This window comes from Grampus griseus (genome assembly GCF_964374135.1).
Source record: "Grampus griseus genome assembly, chromosome: X".
Lineage (NCBI taxonomy): Eukaryota > Metazoa > Chordata > Mammalia > Artiodactyla > Delphinidae > Grampus > Grampus griseus.
In genome coordinates this window covers 105709334-105731734 of record NC_138999.1, presented here as the reverse complement: position 1 = coordinate 105731734, position 22401 = coordinate 105709334, and the positions used below count along the sequence as shown (strand labels likewise).

General features: G+C 40.4%; 1 protein-coding gene across 10 annotated transcripts in view; it reads left to right on the top strand.

Annotated features, from left to right (window-relative positions):
- Nucleotides 1-14497: 14497 nt before the first annotated feature.
- The window catches only part of THOC2 (THO complex subunit 2), a gene marked incomplete at its 3' end in the record, with an annotated part of 103221 nt that continues 95317 nt past the window's right edge, over nucleotides 14498-22401 (top strand). For all 10 annotated transcript variants that reach the window (XM_082681220.1, XM_082681228.1, XM_082681226.1 and 7 more), the window contains exon 1: nucleotides 14498-14582. In XM_082681220.1, the coding sequence (XP_082537346.1) occupies nucleotides 14512-14582 (71 nt within the window). In that variant the 5' untranslated portion in view covers nucleotides 14498-14511. The remainder of the gene's footprint in view (nucleotides 14583-22401) is intronic.

The window sequence follows — 22401 nt, the reverse complement described above, 5'->3', positions numbered from 1 at the left end:
CACTCATGTCCATCATGGATTGAGGGTTGCTCCTATGGGCTTTAACTCCCTGCTACTTCTGACCTGCTGTGTACACTGGCTAAGCACCCTCCTGTGGCAAGAAAGTCCTCAGGCAGAGAGTCGCAGGTGCTTGCAGTAAGAAGTCATTGGCCTAGATGGAAACAATGAGTGCCCAGGGGATACTGGGAGGGGCATCAACACAGGGTGTTAACCTTTTCTTTATATACACTTGTATCCTTTTTCTGGTTATGGTGAGCATGTTCCTCTGTGCACTGGATGCCAAGGGGCAGGGAGGTGGAAGATTTCCTCCTTTAGACTTTGAAGTGGGAGGTTTGGTACTGCAGTCCACCAATGCTGTACACACTGGGGATTTCCCCTCCATCCAATCAATTGGATGTTGAACAGAAAAACAAAATTCCACTGCACACACCTTTCACGCTCAGGTTAGGTCTCTGTGACATTCTCTCACAGCTCCTTCTATTTTTACCTGCTTGTCACTCAGGGATGCTTTTGTCCACATGTAACAGAATATCTAACTTTATTTTTCTCATAGAAAGAAGGTGGGAAGTTAGGGGCTGCTGGCATTTATTTATTCAGCAGCCCAACAGAGTCAGGGCTGATGGCTTTGCAGTTCTCTTGGCCTTTCCCTCAATGTCACTAGATGACTTTTACAGCTCAACATTCAAGGCAAGTCTAAGGAAGAATAGGAAGGGACAAGGCCTGTATCAGGAAAGAAGCTGCACGTTGGTTTACTGTGATGGCTATAACACGTCTCTGCAAATTCAGTGGCTTAAAACAACACACGTTTGTTATCTTACAGTTCTGGATGTCAGAAGTCTGGAATGGGTCTCACTAGGCTAAAAAGCAGTGTTGGCAAGGTTGCATTCCTTCTGGAGGCTCTGGGGGAGTGTCTGTTTTCTTGCCTTTTCCAGCTTCTAGAGGATGCTCGTATTCCTGGGCTGGTGGGCCCCCTGCCATCTTCACAGCCAGCGATCACATCACTCTGACTTCCTCTTTTGTCATCATATCTCCTTCTCTGACCCTGGCCCTTGGTCTTCCATATTTAAGGATCTTTGTGATTACGTTGGGCCCACCTGGATAACCCAGCATAGGCTCCCTATTTTAAGGTCAACTGATTAGCAAGCTTAATTCCGTCTGCAAACTTAATTCCCCTTTGCCATGTAACCTAACATATTCACAGGTTCTGGGGATTAGGACGCGGTGTGCATGGGGGGACGGCCGTCATTTGCTTACCGTAGCCCACTTTGGCTCATTGGCCAAAATTCTGGCTGGAGTGGGAGTTGGGTTAGCTGAACAACAGCGTCTGCCCTACCTTGCTAACACTTCTTACAGTTTGTAATTACATATTTATTGTATGATTTTCTCCCCTAGTAGACCTTATATTCCATGAGAGCAAGAACCATGGGTTTTGTTCATCGTAGTATTTTCAGCATATAACACAATACCTAACACATAGTACCAGCTCAGTAAATTTTTAGTGCATAAAGAAATGCATGGACAAGTACACAGACATGTAGACACACACACACACACACACACACACACACACACACATATGAAAAAGCACACTACAGCATTTTTTAGTCATAGCCAAGAACTGGAAACAGTCTATGTATTCATCTATAGAAAAATGGTTATACTACAAATCATTGATCTTTGAAAAGTAAATCCCTGGTGCATTTCTACAATGGAATATTCATCCTTTATAAACAATGAGGCTGATCTTAAACGTAGTGACATGAAAGAATGTTCATGATTTATCATTATGGGAAAACGTAAGTTGCAGAACAGCATGTACTGTATGACCCTGTTTGTGTGGTAGAGACTAAACTGAAGCTTATTGCCCTGGGGAAGGAAGAACACAAAGAATCACAAAGAACAGAGTCAAATTCTTGGCTTTGAATTTTTCCAGGAACGCACACCAAGCACATTCACGCCTCATGGTCTTTGCACCGACTGTTCTTTCTGCCTGGAATACTCTTCCCTCACATATTAACATATTAATATGAATTAACATTAATATTTACATATTAATAGGTTGCTCTCTCCTTTCATTAAGGTCTCTTCTTCATTAAGGTTATCTTCTTAAAGAGGCTGGACTTGACCACCCTGTCTTAAATAGCATGCCCCATCACTCTCCATGCCTTTGCTCTGCTTTATTTTATATGACATTATCTGTTTGTTTATTATATCACTTCTCCACTCAAATGTAAGCCCCATGAAGCCAGAGATCTAGGTGATTCTGATGCGGGTTGCTGAAGTACCTCAGCTTAGTAACCACTTCTAACTCTTAGGGCAGTGATTCTCAAAGTGTGGTCTCCAGACCAGCAACATCACCATCACCTGGAACTTGCTAGAAATGCAGATTCTCAAACCTCACCCCAGACCTACTGAATCGGGAACCCTGGAGCAGGGCGCAGCAGTCTGTGGTTTTTTTTTTTTTTCAGTCTGTGTTTTTAACAAGCCCTCCAGGGGATTGTGATGCCTACTAAAGTTTGAGAACCACTGACTTCGGTTTTGTTTTTTGTTCAGCATCTCCCCAGCTCTCTTCTAGATATCTTTTCCAGGTAGAAGGATGTCTAAATGAGATAGGAATGTTGAAATTCTGTGTTTAACTTACCTTAAATTTAACTCAAATTTTTCTTAAACTTTACTGTCTAGAAAAGGAGCTGACAGTAAGTATTTTTGGCTTCACAGGCCATACAGACTAAGGCAGCTACACAACTCTGCCATTGTAGTGTGAAATCAGCCATAGACAATATGTAAATGAACGAGCATGGCTGTATCCCAATAAAAGGTCATACACGGACACTGAAATTTGAATTGTTGGTAATCTGGTGGCATAATGTATATATAATATCACATTAGTTTGCATCTCTCTACATTCATCTTGCCACCTCTGTGAAATGCTTGCCCATTTCTCTTGCCCTTTTTCCTATCTGCTAAAGGGGAATCATTCCAGTGGGCAATACCGTGGTCGTTCACTTTGTATGGAGGAAGGTGAAGCCTGATATATGGACATACAGTGAATCCTGAGAAGTGGCAGGTATCTTGGCTCATTGGCGGCATAGAAGGAACAATGCTGGAATACCAATGGCAAGGAAGTCTGCAAAAGAGATACATAGATGGACCGCTGGGAGTGGGCTCAAAGTGCACAAATATTTGTGTCTCACTTTCATATCTGCCAAAGAGCATTCGTTGCAGAAGATATTAAAAAATAGCCAGGTGGATACATCAACTGTATTTCAATAAAAGAAAACAAAACCCAAAAAAAATAAAACAAAACGCAAACCCAGAAGACAAAAAAGTCCCCAGCCAGGTAGATAAGCCAACCTTTCTCCTTAGCCACTCAGTACTCGTGCAATGGGCCCATTAATAGATGTTTATGCCACCAGGGAGGGAGACTATGCCTGGGCCCAGCAGTATGGGCTTCACCTCTCCAAGGCCAAGAAACTGCTCGATGTTTTAAACTTATTTTGAAAGCTTTAGAAACCAGTGTGGATTTGATTACAACTGGGGACTTCATGTCCAGGTTTTGTTCCAACCTTTGTCTTCCTAAACAAGTACAGATGGCAGCTACACATATAGCCCATAAAGCTGTGGGGTTGGACTTGGTTCCTGGAAGGAGCCCGATATCTGTGGCAACAGCCGCCATTTACATGGCCTCACAGGCATCAGCTGAGAAAAGGACCCAAAAAGAAATTGGAGATATTGCTGGTGTTGCTGATGTTACAGTCAGACAGTCCTACAGACTAATCTATCCTCGGGCCCCAGATCTGTTTCCTACAGACCTCAAATTTGACACCCCTGTGGACAAGCTATCACAGCTATAAATTGAGGCAGCTAATGTGAAACTCCTATGAACACCGAACTTTGCCTGTTGTACATAACCTATACAAAGTGCTGGATTGAGCCTTTAATAAGGAAAAACGAAAGACATGGTATGCATTCCAGGGCTAAATATTAATTGCTTGGCATTCATATGTATATACTAGTGAAACATATTTAATGATTTAAATTTCTTATTGAATTTGCTTTCTTTTGTAGCAATCTAGGAAACTGTATTTTGGAAGATATTTGAAATTATGTAATTCTCGAATAAAACGTTTTTCAAAACTAAAAAAAAAAAAAAAAAAGTTAAACTGCCACTGCTGAGTGCCCAAGAAGCCAATGGCAGAGAACAACGGTGAGCTCTTTATATGGTACCAGTGACTGAGGGGACACTGGCCAGCCACCTTATGGCAAGTTAATTACATTGGACCCCTTATACCTTGGAGGCGACAGTGAGTTGTCCTTAATGGACTCAATACATACTCTGCATTTGGGTTTGCCTTGCCTGCCTGTACTGCCTCTGCCTAATTCTACTGCCTCCTCATTTCCCTTACAGGTTTCACTCTCCAGTAAACCGTTTGCACGCCTAACTCGGTTAGAATTAGAATGCAATCTGTGACAACTTCTTTTCTAGAGAGAAATAGGGCACTTGTAATGCGTGGCATGCACTGAATGATGATTACTCAAATTATCACCCACGGTGGCTTGAAATGAAATACAAGTGGAGGGCAAAGCTTTCGGAAATCAAGTGGCTAGAGCACTTAGTCCCCATGGTGACAATGATGATTGCAATGGATGTGGCTAGGGCTAACTTCTTCTGATGCTCATAGAGAGCTTACACAGAAAAGAGCACAAATGAAAAGCCTTGAATGCACAACTCAGATCATAGTGGAAAATGAAAGAGCCCAATGCCACCATTAAAGTAGTCTTTATTCTCCTGGAGCTGCAGGACGGATATGAAGATCATACTCAGGGACTGATTATAAATGTTGGAGAGCTATAGCATCAATTAAAGTTACAGCCTTGCTAGGACTCCGAGGCTAAGTTACTGGCACTCCTGGGGAAAGAACAGGAGCCTAACACATTGGATGGAAATATTTGCGTATAAACAGATGAAGCTGAGAAAAATGCAGACTCCAAGTCCCTTTGAACTTTCCTTGCCAGTGGAAGCAGTCCTCTCTTCCTTGTCTAACAGTACCAGCCTTCCTCTGCATAAAAACCTTTTTGTGATTTCCACTGGGGTGTTTGCCTCACAAGGAACGCTGATTCTCTTTAGGACCAACTCGCACAACACTTCATTGCCTGCACTCCCATAAGAATCGTTAGATTTTAGTATAGCCTGTAATGCCCAAGGAGAAGGGAATGTTGAAGCGTATCTATTACGGGTGACCTGATCAGTGCCTTGCCTACCACCGACTACACTCATACGGAGGACTATGCAGTAGAGTTTTCTGGGTTGTAGGATTTTCAGGGGTTTTTTTTGGCTGTGCCGCATGACATGTGGGATCTTAGTTCTCCGACCAGGGATCGAGCCCGTGTCCCCTGCATTGGAAGCGTGAAGTCTTAATCACTGGACCGCTGGGGAAGTCCTGGATTTTCAGTTTTAAAACCGTGACAGTCCCAGGAAAATTGGGACAAGTTTGTCACCCTACTGGGAGGACACTCTACACTAAGCCTCAAGGTATACATTGATGAGAGGAGCACTGGCTCCGTGGAATATCCTCTGTAGGTCAGAGATGATGGCGAGAGATGCTTCAGTGGAACTGGGCTCCCTGATTTCTGTAGGAATAATAGGGTCTAAGTGGTAGAGTGCAAGTCATGGCACTTAACAGGCAGAACTAAGGTGGGTGCAATTAACATAATAAAGCACAAGAATAGAATGTTGTCAGAGTGTTTTGACATTCATCTGTTGGAGTGGATGATTGTTTATGGATTTCCCTAGGGATGAAATAGATGTGACCTACAGAAGCAAAAAAAAATTCTAGTTTTTTTAAAAAATAAATTTTTTTATTTTTGGCTGTGTTGGGTCTTCATCACTGCTCGCAGGCTTTCTCTAGTTGAGGCGAACAGGGGCTACTCTTCGTTGCGGTGTGCGGGCTTCTCAAAGCGGTGGCTTCTCTTGTTGCGGAGCATGGGCTCTAGTCGCATGGGCTTCAGTAGTTGTGGCATGGAGGCTCAGTAGTTGTGGCTCTCTGGCTCTAGAGTGCAGGCTCAGTAGTTGTGGTGCACGGGCTTAGTTGCTCCGTGGCATGTGGGATCTTCCTGGACCAGGGCTCAAACCCATGTCCCCTGCCTTGGCAGGTGGATTCTTAACCCTTGCTCCAGCCGGGAAGTCCAAAAAGTTCTAGTTCTGATGGGCAGAAATTTTGCAGACTCCTTAACTTTTACTATGTTCCCGGATCTACTAAGCCAGTTCACAGATCTGGAGCCCCTTGATTAAGGGGGAGGCCAGATCTCTTTGAGAAAGGACCCTGCTGCTATGCTGTCACAGATATAATCTGCACATCTTCCAAGTCCTTCCTCAGACTGGGACCATGACCAGGGAAAAGGAAATATCCAGAATCTTCTGAAGATTATCAGATTCTGGCTCTGATTTCAGGCTAATTCTTGGAGGCCCAGTATGCTACTGTGGTCCATCTCCAGAGTGGGGACATATGGAGATGGGTGATAAATTAAGTCTTGGTCTGAGCTCGTTTCAGTGGGAATCTCAGCAGAATTACCACACGTTTTTTCTGACCTGCTGATCCATGGAGGGAGGGCTTTATGATAGGAAGGGTCAAGTAGCATCCCCTGGAAGTGTACTTTCCCCTCCTTTCACCCCTACTGCTAAGAAAGTAAACGAAAGCAATACTGAATTCCTGGTACAACTGAAAAGACTAGAGCCACCACCAAGGACTTGAAAATTGGAAGTGTGATGATTCCAACCACATGCCCCTGTATAACTTGCCTGTTTGGCCTGTGGGAAAAGCCATATAAGTTTTGTGGGATGCTGGGTTATTGTTAATTTAACCAGGTAGCGACACCAATCACAACTGTGTTTCCCACTATGGTATTTTTACTGGAGCACATCGACACAGCTTCTGGCACTTGTTGCCTTAGCAAATATTATCAGTAGAGATAATCAGACATAGTTTGCTCTCACTCTTACCTCAGGGCTATCTCAAATTATGCTGTTTTCTGTCATAATCTTCTCCAGAAGGAAGTTGGTTGTCTTTTTATCCCACAGACATAATGCTGGTCCATTACATTGATGGCATTATGCTAATGAATCTGAGGGGCAGTAAGAATCAAGCACCCTAGATGCCTTATGGCCAGAGGATAGGAGATAACCCCCATGAAATTTCATGGGCCTGCTACATGGATGACATTTTTAGGGGTCCAGTGATCCAGGCAATGTCAGGCTCTCTCTTCTAAGGAGATAAGTTGTTTTTTCCTTGTACAACCCACTACAAAGAAGGAAACCAATACTTGGTGGACCCCTTTGGACTTCAGAGGCAACGTATACCATATTTGGGCATGCTGCTCTGACCCATTTACTGAGCAACCTGTAAGGCTGCCAATTTCGAGTGGGATCTGAAGCAAGAAAAGCTACTGCAGCAGATCCAGGTTTCAGTGCATGCTGTCCTGTTACCTGGGCCTTAGGACTCTGCAGACCCAACGGTTTTGGAGGAGTTTGTGGCAGAGATGTTCTGGAAGCTCTCTGTTCTAGAAGCGGCACAGTATAGACCCTTAGGGTATCTAAGTAAGGCCATGCTTTCCCTACTTGACAATTATTCTCCATTTGAAAGGTAATGTCTAGATTGCTACTAGGCCCTGGTAGTCATTGAATTCCTGACCATAGGACACCAAGAGACTATGTGACTTGAACTGCCCATTATGAACTGTGTGTTTTCTAATTCACTCAATCATCACATAGTCATGTGCAGCAGCATTCCACTGTTAAATGGAAATTGTGTATGAAATCAGATCCTAGCAGGTAAAAGTAAAGTGAATGAGGAAGTGGCTCAGACGCTCATGGTGTTTGCTCCTACTGCATAGTTTCCTCTCCATCAGCCCTCACATACGGCCTCAAGGAGAGTTCTCTATGATCATTTAGCAGAACAAGAAAATGTAGGCCCAAGGGTTTATACATGGGTCTCCATGGTAGTCTGGCACCTGGCAGAGGTGGGACACAGTTGTCTGATAGCACTACTCAGAGATGGCCCCTAAAAACAGAGGTAAAGGAAAATCCTCCCAAGTACTACATCTGATTGTCTATTTGGTGGAGAGAGAAATGCCCTAATAAACTGGTGCGGATTGATTCAAGGGCAGAGGCTAACGAATTGGCTGGATGGTGAAGCGTGTGGAAAGAAAAGGATCGAAATTTGTGATAGGTAGGCCTAGTAAAGAGGTTGGTGGATAAGATGAACTTTTCTGTTGATGTTAGCCTCTTCCTTCAGCTGCCCTAGTGCTGGCTTAGTTGGCCCATGTACAAAATGGCCACGGCAGCTGGGATGGGGGATATGTAGAGGGTCTTCCCTCACCAATGCTGATGTGTCTAACACCACTTTGAACTGGCAACCTGCTTATCAGCAGACCAAACACTGAGGCACCAACCTGGCACCATTCCCCAGGAGGACCAGATAGTCATCTGTTGGCAGATTGGTTACACTGAACCCCTTCCATCACTGAGGAAAAAGCCAGTGTCTTCACAGGAATAGAGGCATATTCTGAATATGGATTTACTTTTCATGCTTGCAGTGCTTCTGCCAGCACCACCATGCGGACTCACAGGATGCCTGATTCATCACCATAGTATCCCACCTAAGTTGCTTCCAACAAAGGAACTCAGTTCAGCATAAAGGAAGTGTGGCGATAGGCTCATCTCTATGGAATTCATTGGTCTTATCACATGTCCCATCACCCAGAAACCACTGGCTTGATAGAGTGATGAAATTTCCTGCTGAAGGCTCAGTTATGGCACCACAGCTTGCAAGTTTGGGGTAGTGTCCTATAGAACCTAGTATATGCTTCAAACCAGTGGCCAATGTATCACATCATCTCCCTTGTAGCCAGAAGGTATGGGTCCAGGATTCAAGAGGTAGAGGTGGGAATGACCCCTCTCACTGGAGAAATATTTGCTTCCCATCCCTACATCTTGGACTCAGTGGGTTAAGAGGTTCTAATGCCCAAGGGAGAATTACTTCCACCAGGATTCCTATGTTTTAGAAGTTGATACTGCTCTCTGGCCATTTTGTGTTCCTCGTGTTTTTGAACTAACAGGCAGACAGGGGGTCACTTTATAGACCAGGGTGGTCTATCCTGATTACCAAAGGCAAATTAGGTCGCTGCTACACAACGGAGGCAAGGATGACTATGTCTAGAACCTAGGGGCTTCACTGGAGTGCCTCGTATCACTCCCTTGGCCAATGAAAACTGATAACTCAGTCAAGCTAAGATTATAAGAATTCAGATCCTGTGGAGATGAAGGTTTAGGTCACTCCACCAGGTAATGTATCCTGTCCTACTGAGATGCTGACAGAGGGCAAGGGAAACATGGAGTGGGTGGCAGAAAAAGGAGGCTATGATTATCAACTTAGAGCTCGCTTCCAGCCACAGAAGCAGGGGCTACAGCAGCTATGTTTTCTCTTCTACTTTATATGCAAAGCACTGGTGGTGGCTAATATTTTAGATTTCATGTAGGAGTATGAATGAATCGACATCACCCTGCACTGATACAGTAGCTGATGGGGCTTTGTACATTTCTTTTGAGGGCATGGGTTTTTCATCTGGACAAAGGGCAAGAGTGGTGTGGAGGGGCAAAAGAAATGGTCAGTGCCGGAAATTCTATTTTCCCTTTCAAAATCCACTTTCTATCCTTCTCCATCCTGCTCTGTCCCCTGACCCATACTAAATGCATTTTCCAGGCTCCCTTGAATTATGGCTTGCAGTAGTCATCAGCCAATGGGAGGTATCAGCAGGAGATAAAATGGTAAAAGGAGAGAAAGGTCAGGGCATTTATTCCCCAGCCTCGTCCCTGCTGGGATGTGAGTTGGCAGTTATTCTTCTACAGAAGGCCACAGTTCCTGTTGAATGTTCCTTTCCTTATTATTTCATTTTTCCTTATTTCCTTAGTTTTTGGGAACCACTCCCTCCACTTGCCTCCTCAGGCTTAGGGCTGCTAATGTCTCTCAGTATCGCTGGCCTTGAGGTGCTTCACCATCCATTTTTGGTTTTCCTTAATCCTGCCCACACTCCTGTGCATGGTTCCTTTATTAAACTCTCTTTAATTATCCCCTATGAGTATGTCATCTGTCTCCTGTCATGAGCCCAACTGATACAATCCCTAATATTTGTTTATATGTACCTCTCTCTCTTTTATTTATAATCAGTTCTTGCCAGAGGTTTGTCAGTCTTATTAGACTTTTCAACCAAACAATTTTAGGTTCTATTGATTTTCTTTTGGATAGTTTCTTTTGATTAATATTTTCTATTTAAAAATGTCATTATTTCTGCTTTCTTTCATTTATTCTGTATTGTTTTTTGGAACTTCTTAAATTAGATGCTTAGCTTTTTAATTTCCAGTCTTGTTTCTTTAATAATACAAAGGTTGAAGAGCATAAATTTCTTTCTAAATACCACTTTAGCTGCAATGCATCATTTTTTCATTAGTTTTGATATGTAATATTTTCATTATTGCTCTGTTCTAAATATTTTCTAATTTTTAGTATGACTTTTTTCCTTGACCTGTGATTTACTTCAAAGTATGTTTTTACATTTTCAAACATAGGGGTTTTCTTTATCTTTTTGTTATTGATTTCCAATTTAATTGCATTGTGGTCAGTAAATGTGAACTATATGAGACGAATTATTTAAAATTTGTTGTCATTTGCTTTTTTAAATCTAGTATATGTTTAACTTTCATAAATGTTCCGTGTGCTGGACCACCACTCGATGACACATTGCCTTTATGTGAATTAGGAAACTGTGCCCTTTCTTCCAGGTAGATACAGCAGCACACCTGAGCATGTGGTCTGGCAAGTGGAGCATGGGATAAATTTTTGATCCCCACTTGTCCCTCTGGCTAGGTGCTTTTGATCAGTGTGCAATCTGTACATGGTGCCCCATTCATGTGTTATTATAAAGGATATTTATTTTCCAGTTGCTAGGTACAGCGTTCTATGTATATCTACTAGATCAAACTTGTTCATTTGATGTTCAAATTTTCTACATCTTTACAGATTCTTTTTTGTCTGTTTCATCTATCAATATCTAGGAGAGATGAATTAAAGACTCACTGTGGTAGTGGATTTGTCTATTTCTCTTTGTAGTTCTGTTATATGCTTCATATATTTCAAAGTGGTTGATTACATTCAAGATTAGAATGGTTACATTTTCTTGGTGAATTGAAATTTTTATCAATATATGGTAACCGTCTTTAAATTTGGTAATTTTTTCCTCCCGTAAAGTCTAGTTTGCCTGATATTAATCTAGCTATAACAACTTAATTTTTGTTGATCTTAGTATTTGCCTGGTGTATTTTCCCCATTGTTTTTACTTTCAAACTTTCTGTGTCCCTGTGTTTTAGAGATGTCTCTTAAAAATAGCTAGCCTTCTTTAAACCCAGACTGATAATCTTTACTTTTAACTGGAGCATTTAGTTCATTTACATTTTATGCAATTTTTGATATATTTAAATTTAAATTGGTAGGTTTAAACTTCTTCCTCTATTCTCTCTGTTCCGCTTTTCCAAAAAATTTCCCTACCTTTCTTGCCTTTTTGGGATTGATTTTTTTCCTCTTTCTCTTTCAATTTTTTTCCCCCTCAGATAGTTTGGAAGATATATAATATCCTTATATATTTGTAGTGGTTATCGTAGAAATTTAATATGTATATTTAACATAACTAAGTCTTTGGTTAATAAAAACCCATTACCAATACTCAGCATTCACGGGACAGTCCCACAAAATGTACGGCTTTCGCATTCATTATTTATTTTATTTATTTTGTCTTGTTTTGCTATTATGTGCTTCCTTCTTGGTCCCATTATCTGTTGTCACTGAGATAATAAAAAGATTGCTTGACCTTACAATTACCTAGAATCAACCAATCACTCCATGCATCAGGCTGTCAATATTGAAACTACCCAATCCCTAGCCTTCACCACAGACCTCAGTCCCTGCCTAGTCCTTTGGTACCTGTGAGCCAGTGAAATCATCAGGGAACAGTACCCCCAGCTGCTGAGACAATACCAGATGCTGATAGCAAAGAAAAGGCAAGCCAACAAGGATGCGAAAGATATGATAGCTTTGCAATCTTATGGAGCAAAAAGCAATTAGCTGTGAGCAATTCCTAAAGGAGTTATCATACCATGTAAAAATAGTTCTGCAGGCTCTGGGAGAGGGGAAGAGCAAGGCCTCAAAGGGCATCACTGCAGTCAGGTCATACCACATTTGTGGCATACTGAGTAGCATGCATACTGCACACAGTTCAGTGTTTGGAAGAAGAAATCACTGTGATACAGTGGCAAGGTAAGCCACAATACAGCAGAATATTATAGCTCACTAGCTCTCAACAGGGGGCTATTTTACACTCCAGGAGACATTTAGCAATGTCTGGAGATACTGTTGTAACAACTGGTGTGGGAGGTGCTACCGACATCTAGTGGGTCCAGGCCAGGGATGTTGCTAAACATCCTACAGTGCACTGGATTCCCCCTGCCTTCTGCAAAGAATTATCTGATCCCAAATGTGGATAGTGCTCACTGCTGTAGATTATACAGTGAAGTATACATAAGCATCAGGATAGTTCTTCTTGTATCACAGAGGCCATCCTGTAACAATGATTTCAAACTCTTTAGGGAGGATGATGGTACAATGAAGATTCGCTATACCATTCTGTTCACTTTAAAAATATTTCATAATAAGAAAAATGAAAAGATCAGAGGGAACTCATATCTCTGAACCTCCTTGAAGTGGCGAAAGATTTTTTTTGAGATGTCACTGAAACTGAACGGTGTATATTTTCTAATGGGTGGCTTTAGAATTTCAGAATCAGACAGGACATTAGACTAGATATAGCTGATGAAAAACAATCATAAACAATGTAGCATTTTCCCCAACTGATTCTAAATACAGCTTATCCCCTGAACAGTTTTTCAATGCAAATAAACCTGGTCCATTTGGTAAAACTTGCCAAATTTAGATATTAGTTCTAAAGTTCATACATTAATATATGTGTGGTAGGATTTCTTCATTTCATTTGTCTGTATTTTCTAAATTTTCAGCCAAACATGTATTTTTAAAACCTCTTTATTTTGAAAAGTTGCACAAATAGAACAGAGAATCTGTCAGTCCTTCACCCAGATTCCTAAAATGTTAATATTTTACATTTGCCTCATCATCCTATCGTTTTTTTCTGAAATATTTTAAAGTTGCAACATGGTTCACCATTATCTCTAAATACTTCATATTTTCTTAAATAAGGACTTTCACATAACCACAAAACGAGTATTAAACTCAAGAAATTAACATTGATACAATATTATTACTTAATCTACAGATATTCAAATTTGGTCAACTGTCCCAAGAATGCCCTTTTCAGCAAAATAAAAAAAAATTTTTTTTTTCTGGCTGGGGATCAGTTGTTCTGTTGTTTTCATTAATCTGGAAGAGTTCCTCAATCTCTCTTTGTCTTTAGTGACCTTGATGATTTTGAAGAGTGCAAGCCAGTAATTTTGTAGACTGTCTCTTAATATGGGCTTGTCTGATGTTCCCTCGTGATTAAATTCAGGTTATGCGAATTTTGGCATGATGAATACTACAAAATTGGTTAGTGTTTTTCTTAGCACCTCATCAGGAGGCATATGACGCCTATTTGTTTAATACATAAGGATGCTTATATTCATCAGAGTTAGGAGGGTGTCGGCCATGTTTTCCGACCGTAAAGTTTCTATTTCGCCCTTTGAAATACGAAGTTATCTCGTCGGGAGATACTTTCAGACTATGTAGTGTAAACAACTCGTTTCTCTTCATACTTGCGCCCCCTAGTTTTGCCTAAGGTTACAATGACAGCCGCAGACACAGTAGCTGTCAGCCCTGATGGTTGCAAGCGTTTCCCAGGGCCGATTTATCTTTCTCGTAAGATTGTATCCTTCGGATTAGCAGAATGCCTGGCACACAGTAATCGGCTGCCTCTTCCCCAATTTCTTTGATCTCAGCGGGGTGTATTGTAATTGATCTGTTTATATGTTTGTCTTCCCCACGGACTGAGCTCGTTGAGGGTAGGCATCATGGCTTATTATTTCTCTGTCCCCAGTGTCTAGCACATATTAGGTGCTTTAAAAAACACAATTTTGAATTAGCGGTCTGGAGTAGATGCTACGGAAGAAGATAAAGGCTACGAGTTGGCCTGGGGATGGCATTTTTCCTGTTCTAAAGGGAAGGGGGGGGGCAAGGTTTGCAGAGGGCCCGGCCAGCGTAGTCACTCTGCGATGGGACCCACGGGTCCCAGCCACCTGGTTGGCAACAGGGCCTCGGCCTTCCGCAGGGTGGGGTGGAAAGTGGGGCGGGAAATCGAAAACTGAACTCGCGACTCCCGGCATTCCTCGTGGGCGGTGCTCCCCTTTGACCCCTCGCTCGCGTGCTACACATCCGGGTTTCTGCTACTAGTGAGGGGAAGATGGCGGCCGCGACTGTCTTGGTTCCCGTAGAGTGGATAAAGAACTGGGAGAAATCAGGGAGAGGCGAATTGTGAGTGTCCGGGCTGGAGGCGGACGCACGGCCGGGCTGGGCTCGGGCGTCAGCCTTGCTCTCATATTTGTGGGGAGGTGGTGGTGGGGAAGAGGTGTCCCCTCCCCCATCCGGGTGGCGGGTGTGGATGGTTGTCTAGGAGTTTCGAACTCGGGGATGAGAGGTGCTGGTAGTCGCCGCCGACCTCCTGCCTTCCCCGGCTTCCCAGAAAGCCCCGCTGCCCGCCGGAGCTTGTCTTTTTTAGCCTCTTAGCGGAACTCTCGTTTTGTCCCTACGGGTCCCTGCGCTTTCGTTCCGTCTCTTTTTGTCCCCCTCATCGCTTGAGCTCACTTGGCTCCTTTCTCTTCACGGGGCCGCGCCGGGAGGGTTCGGAGTTTCAGTCTGTCCCATTTCTTTACTCTGCACCCGTTCGACTCCGCAGTTTGGAGCCCGGCGCCTCCTCTGCCCGAAGTCCGAACCGTCCCGGACTCCCTCCCCTCCTCTCCGCCCGCCGCCGCGAAGCCCGGGGCTTCGGGAAGAACCCCGCTTGGCACCTCTCGTCCTCTCCGGGAGCTGTCTCTCGGACTGTCCCGGCCTCGCGCGGCGCCGCTGCCCGTGGGCGAAGTGTAGCAAGGATTGCCGCTTTCCCCGAAGACCTACCGGCATTTCTTTGCTCCGTCTTTTCACCTTAGAGCCGTTTCGGGTTGGAATCAACTTTCGTCATTAAATGTTCCTAAACCCCATTTTGTCCTGGGACTGCAACTAATTTTGGCAACTCTCCAAGGTTCTCGTGTACCTAGAATAACGCGTTTCCTGTAGACCCAAAACTTGGGTTTGTTTTTTTTTTTCCTTTCAGTAATACAGAAAACAGTAATTTGCTATAACCGCGGTTTCCTTGCCCCGAATTTCAGCTCTCCCTGTCTCGGGGGGAAAATTCTCTTAAGCGGCGGAACAAACCCCAGATTTTAAAACAAATAACTTACTGCAATTTTTTTCCTCTGAATCGCTTTATTAATTAAAGCTCAGCCCCGTCTTAGATTAACTCCTGTTAGCCGTTTTTGCCGTGGTTGCGCGCCGATCCCCGTAGTCAGTTTACGGTTGCTGGCGCGAGATACGGATCTTTGAAACTTCGTTACTTGGAACGAAACGTGGGGAATGCGTCGGCCGATCTTGCGCGTGTAATAGCGCCGGCCTATATGGCCCTCCCCACTCCGCTGCCGCGCTCGCGCTGCCTTATGAAGTCTTAGTGTGAGCGCTAGACTTGGATTGCCTGGGTAAGCGGCAGTTTTAGCCACTTAACTAGCCGAGTGACCTTGGGTAAGTTCCTTAACCACTTTGACCGTTTCCCCTTGAGTAAATTGGGAATAATAAGTACTCAAAGCATTGTTGTGAAGACTAAATAACGCCTGTAAAGCACTTGCCTTATAGTAAGTACTCAAGTGATAGCTATTAAAAGTAATATTATTATTCCAATCTTTAGATATTTAAACTTCTTTGGACAGCTCTTACACTTAAAGTCTGTACCACTCAGGTTAGCAATTAATTAGTCTCTGACTCTTTCATGTATACTCTTGTACTCTAACGAATTGAGAGACCCTTGAAGAGTGGGGACTGTCTCACGTTTTCTTTTGGTTCAACCCTCCCGTCCCCGTCCTTCCCCCACCCCCCATAGCCTTTCTAGCATATGCTTAGAGAGCTTATTTTGTTAACTGCCAGAGAAGTCTGTTTGATAAGCATTCATTTTTAACTGTTAGGAACATTTTCCAAATCCTTGTACTTGCTAGTTAACAAATAGCTATTAAGTCTCTTGTGTGCAAGGAAGGCAGGATGGGAAGTTACCAAACCAAACCATCATTTTCATCTATATTCGATTAGGATAACCCCCCAAAACGGATAAATCAGTTCATTGTTGTTTTGTTTACTTTTAAAGCCAACAGTTATTTAGGGACTGTCATCTGTAGATTGCTCAGCTTCCTCCTTCTAGCTAACTGTTTTTGACAGTTTTACTATGACTCCCACCTTAGAATGAGTGGTATTCAGGGTAGGAAATTCTGCTTGGCTTCTGACTGGCAGTGGTTGGAGAAAAAGTCATGTAGGAAGTCGAAATACCTAGTCAAAATGGAATTTTGGATTCACTTTATGTATATTTACATGATCCATGCTACCCATCATAATTTCTGTGTTTGAAGAGCTGCTTCAAAACTGCTATTAGGACTTAACGTTTATGTAGTTAGTGCATGGCTTGTGGAATGTAGTTTGAACTATAGTAGATCCAGATCAGTTTAGTCAGTTTTATAACTCTGTTCTGTTACATGAAGAGAGTTGTGTGACAATAATGAAATAGTGTAAATAGTTGTTAGATGTATGAAATAGTCAAACAAATCACCATCCAGTGCTTAGTCTTCATTTACTGGACCTCTTTTCCCTCTTTGAAAACTTTGTTGCATATAGTCTAACTTTGGAATTTTTGTATCTTGCTAAAGATAGAGTTAGCATTTTCATTTTATTAGAAAAAATGGTATTATAAATATATTACAAAAAATCCTTTCTTTTGTCTGAAAAACAGCTTCTTAAAATATAAACCAGCAGCTGGAAATGTTAAAAAAAAAGTGCCACCAAATTATTAATGAATCCATTTATATATTTGGCTTTTAAGGTATGACCAGTATTTAAAATTATATCTTGGGTGGATTTTTCCTTTTTAATGAGATAAATTAGCAGATGAGCTTTAACTTGACTGAAAGTTACCTTTTTAAAAAACTGCATGATATGTTTCATGAGGTATTAGTTCATTTCTTGTCTGTCTCAGCAGTGTAAGTCTGTATTCTGGGAGTTGTAGTCAACTTCAGCAGCATAGTGAACATATGCAATGTATGGGATATTTTATAACTTTGAGAGGGCAAATTCTTAATTGTGCCTCATGAAAAGCAACTGTCTATTAAGATGGAAAGTCTTGGCTTTGAAGAATAAATTTTGTTAAGTAACTAGGGAGAAAAGAAAAACTGTATTTTGCCTATCTGAATGGTCCATCACATACTTAGCTAATCTGTTGTTTCCAGAGATACTGATTATGTTTTTCATGGTAAATTACAGAATTCTTAAAATGATCTTTTCCAAGAGATAGCAAAAGGACAGAGGAGGACTACCAAAACATAATTGTCCTTTCCAGTAACACTTAGATCTGCTCTTCAGAGTTTCACATCTTAATACAAACTCTTTGAAATTCTGCGACATATGCAAGATATGGATTTAATCACTTTAATTTTGGAATTAGAGCTCTAGTTTCTTGATGATTTCATATTAGCATAGGGTTTGCCACGATTAAGCTAATAAACTTGCATGTACTGGTAGATCCAGGGGAGAATTTTGTTTTTAGTAGGCATGATTAACACAGTGAGCTCAGCATTTCTTTGTGTCACAAGCAACCTTAATGGAGGATTTATATTCCAAGCTCTTAATCTGAAGATGTTAGCCTCATGTCAATACTTAGTTTAATTTTGAAATACTTGTATTTGTTGAATATCATCTATTTGTCTGTTTAAAGAACTTAATTCTTTCTTTTAAAAAAATTATACATCAATTAGAAATTTTTGTTGGGTGTTGCCTTATTAATTACTGGTAGTTAAAATAAAGTTTTAAAATTTAATCGCCAAATGTTTTGGTGCCATTCTTTTTCTTCTTCTGCTACTAGATGACATATTCCAGAACTTATGGAAGTACATTTGGATGTTCATTAAATGTTGTCTGTCCTGAATTTTTTGGAGGGAAGTTGGAGGAGGGAGTTTATAGCAAATAATAATTCTAAGGAACTTCAGTGTTAGTATTTAAGTCTTTTTTTTTCTTCAAAAGGTGCTCTAAGTTCAGCTGAAGCTTTATCTGAAACCATTTCTTTATGTCTTACTTTTCATTTGGCATTTGTTTTCTCATTTGACCTGTGTTCATAAGTCTTGGTCTTATTTCCCTGGTAAGAGAAATTCATTCTTCAGAAAATGTTATAGCAGTATCAGAACATTTTTCCAGGCTACTGCTTTCTTTGTTTGCTAGAAAAATTAAATTATTCTTTAGTTAAGGTAGTGTGAGTGCTATTAATGTACTTGTGAGCAGGAACTTCTGTTGTCTTTTTTAAGATTTCCTGTTCCCTTTCCTCCTCATAAGTGCATATTTTCATTTTCTTAAATGCATCTTTCAATATAAAACTACATGTCCCAATATTCATTTTTGTGGGTTATGTCTCTCTTCTATCAATGATAATAGAGGTAGCACTTGCTTAACAAAATGCAGCCTTTTCTGTTGTTTTGTTTTTAAAAATTAATTGAAGCACAGATTGACATCAATTTTTTATATGTAGAGCCAACTTTGAGATGTTGAACATAATCAAGTAGTGCAGGTTGTGTTGTGTTTTTTTTTACTGGAAAATAGGACCAAGTAAGACGGAAAGCCAAATACTCATGTTAAAGAGTATTTGCAAAATAACATTAAGTTCTTGGAAGAACTTAAGACATTTTATTCAGTTTAAGATTCACAGGAATTTGACAGAAAGTATATTCTTTGTTCTCAGGGGCCTGAGATAGCATCTCCACAGTAGCACCAAACTGTTATAAAAGTGGAAAAAATGGTAAACTCAATTATTTGGAGGTTATTAAAGGACTAAAATAATCATTTGAATTTGTACCGAGGCAGAATATTTGATTATTTTTAAAACCACATTAAAATGGGCAACTGTTGGAGGTAGTTTTGTTTTCCTCCCTTTAAAATTTAGGGTAGAGAACTAAAACTGTATGAGAGCTGTAGTAAGACACCCAACATTCAGAAACAATTGTTTCTTTAAGGATACTTAAAGATACTTAGGATACTTAAGGATACTTCTGTTAGTGAATTACTTAGGGGAAGAGCTGGGACAAATCTACTGATTGGGGGAAAATTCTTAGTGATTGTTTTTAGTTTCCTCCAACAACTAAGGCAGAAGTGTTTTATACTAGGGAAATAAAAGTATCTGTTATACAAGTAAGTTGCCTTATCATAATAACCCATCAGTGATTCCTTACACAATTTGAGCAAATCTTTGAGATGCTTATTAATAGTTCATGATGACATTATCATCTGCATCCTTTAATGAATATGTTTGTGGCCTTGTGACTGACAAGATGAAATTACATTTCAATGATTTTTAAAAATTATGTAACAATGACTGTACCATTAGATTAAGTGGGATTTGGAACACTGACATTCCCCCCTCCCCACTGGAAGGATTATAACAAAAGACATTTGCATTAAGCTTATTAAAACAAATAGAAAATGAAGCTATTGAAAATGTGAATAAGCAAACACATTCATTGTAAGAAGGAATATTTGACCTTGCTTTTTAGTAGCCTGGGTACGAAGGGAAAGATGAGTTACTTGATGTCCCTTGCATTCTTCTGTCAAAGATACAGTATTTCCTGCTACTACATTCTAAAGGGAAACAAACCTCTGGGGACAGTGAGAACCACAAGGGGGAATTGTTTCAGTACTTTATAGCAAATATTGAAGCAGCCTTGATGCACCTTCTTATATATTTACTCTTAACAAAAAAGGAGCTAAGTATCAGACATTTTTAGGTTATATTCTCTGATGATAGTCTTGAAGCAGATATTTTTGTATTGCCTAATGTAATGAAGATTGATTTTTTTTTATCTGAGGTAAGTTTGTGGTAGATTTAACTTATTTTGAGAAATTAAAAGCTTACCCACTGTCTTAACACATTGGAAGGCCTATCGGGTTCTCAGAAGTAGTTGAAAGTACTTGGGGTCAAACTTAAATCAGCTTATTTAACCATTTCTAAGGTGCTCTCTGAAAAGTTTTTTTTTGTTCTTTTAATAGGAATTGGTTAAAAACTAATAACTAAATGAGATTTTCAAACTATGCAGATTTAATTTAGTAATTGTTCTTCAGTGGCAAGGTATTTTTGTTCTTTGGTTTTGAAAATAATTTTGTGAGACCTACAAATGAATTGTTGACTGGGAAAAGTTTATTGAACCGTACCCTGCTCATTCTGATGAAGAAGTATTGAAATAATCAAGACACAGAGAGGTGAACTGCAAGGGCATGCATAATCTGCAAAGTCGATAATCTCTCTGTGGATGATTGTCATGTGGCATCATATTTCACCTTAGATGTGATATATAAGCATATTCTGTAAGTCTTAAAGTTACTTGTTTTATTGACTATGGAAAGAGCATTGCTAGACATAAAAGAGTGAGAAACATGCGCATTCATTGGTTCTCTTCTTTTTCGTTAGAGCTTTGTACAGCTTGTAATAAGAATATTTCTTTTTCTGAAATGTGAAATTAAAAAAATACAGAAAAGTACATAAAATCTAAATGTAGAGCTTAAAGAATCACTGTAAGATGCACACCCATGTAACTCATATCCAGCTCTAGTCAACATAATCCCCCTTCCTGATTGCACCCTCTTTATCTCCCCTGTGGTAACTGACATTTATGGCTTTCTCTAGTTTTTATTTACAGTTTTGCTACCCAAATAAGTTTAAGTTTGCTCTTCTTGAATTTCATATAAATGGAATCATAGAGGGTGTATTCTATTGTATCTGGCTGCTTTTGCTCAACATTATGTCTTTAGGAATCATTCATATTTTTGCAAGTATTTGCAGTTCTTTGATTTTCATAGTTAAAAGATACTCCATTGTATAACTATACCACAATTTATCTCTTAGGCTACCAATGAACAATTTTGTTGTTTTGAGCTTTTGGCTGTTACCAACAGTGCCAATAGAACCATTCTTATACAGGTATCTTAGTGTACACAGCATGTGTTCTTGTGGGATATATACTGAACTGTAGAATACATACATTGTATGTGTGACTAGGTTCTAGATTGTGATTAACTTTAGCTCTGCTAGATACTGCCAAACTATTTTAAAATATACTCCCACCAGCAGTGTATGAGAGTTCACCTTCACATCCTGGCTAACATTTAATATTGTCAGACTGTAAATTTTTGGTCAATATAATATGTATCTAATGTTATTTTCTTGGGGCTCATATTTTCATAGGCATTTTTCCCAATTTTTAAAATTGAAGTGTAGTTTATTTACAATATTATATTAGTTTTGGGGGTACAGCATAGTGATTCAGTATTTTTGCAGATTATACTCCATTACAGGTTATTATGAGGTAATGGCTATAATTCCCTGTGCTATACAGTATATCATTGTTGCTTATCTATTTTATACGTATTAGTTTGTATCTGTTAATCCCATACTCCTAAATTGTCTCCCCCTCCCCTCGCCCCCCGTCCCTCTCCCCTTTGGTAACCACAGTTTGTTTTCTATATCTGTGAGTCTGTTTGTTTTGCATATGCGTTCATTTGTAGTAGCATAGGCGTCTTTTTCTGTGTTATTGGCCATTTGGATTTCTGTTTTTTTGTGAAATGCCTCTTTATATCTTTTCCCCATTTTTCTGTTGGATTGTTTGCACTTCTTTCATTGATTTGTGGGAGTTCTTTCTGTAGTCTGTATTTGTCCCCTTTGTGGGTTACATTGTATGTGTGGCAAATATCTTTTGTTACTCTTAGGCTTGTACTTCCACTCTTACGGTGGTGACTTTTGATGAGCAGAAGTTGTTCATTTTAATGTAGTTAAATTTATCAATCTTTTACTTTTTGATTAGTACTTTTTTGGGTTTACTAGTTTCTCTCCATTTTCAGGTTAATGAACTTATCCTATGATTTTCTGGAAACATTATTTTGCTCTCCCTTTTTAAGTCTTATCTAACTGGAGTTGATTTTTATGTGTGCTGTGAAGTAGGGGTTGCAATATATTGTTGTGGTTGACGTATATGAA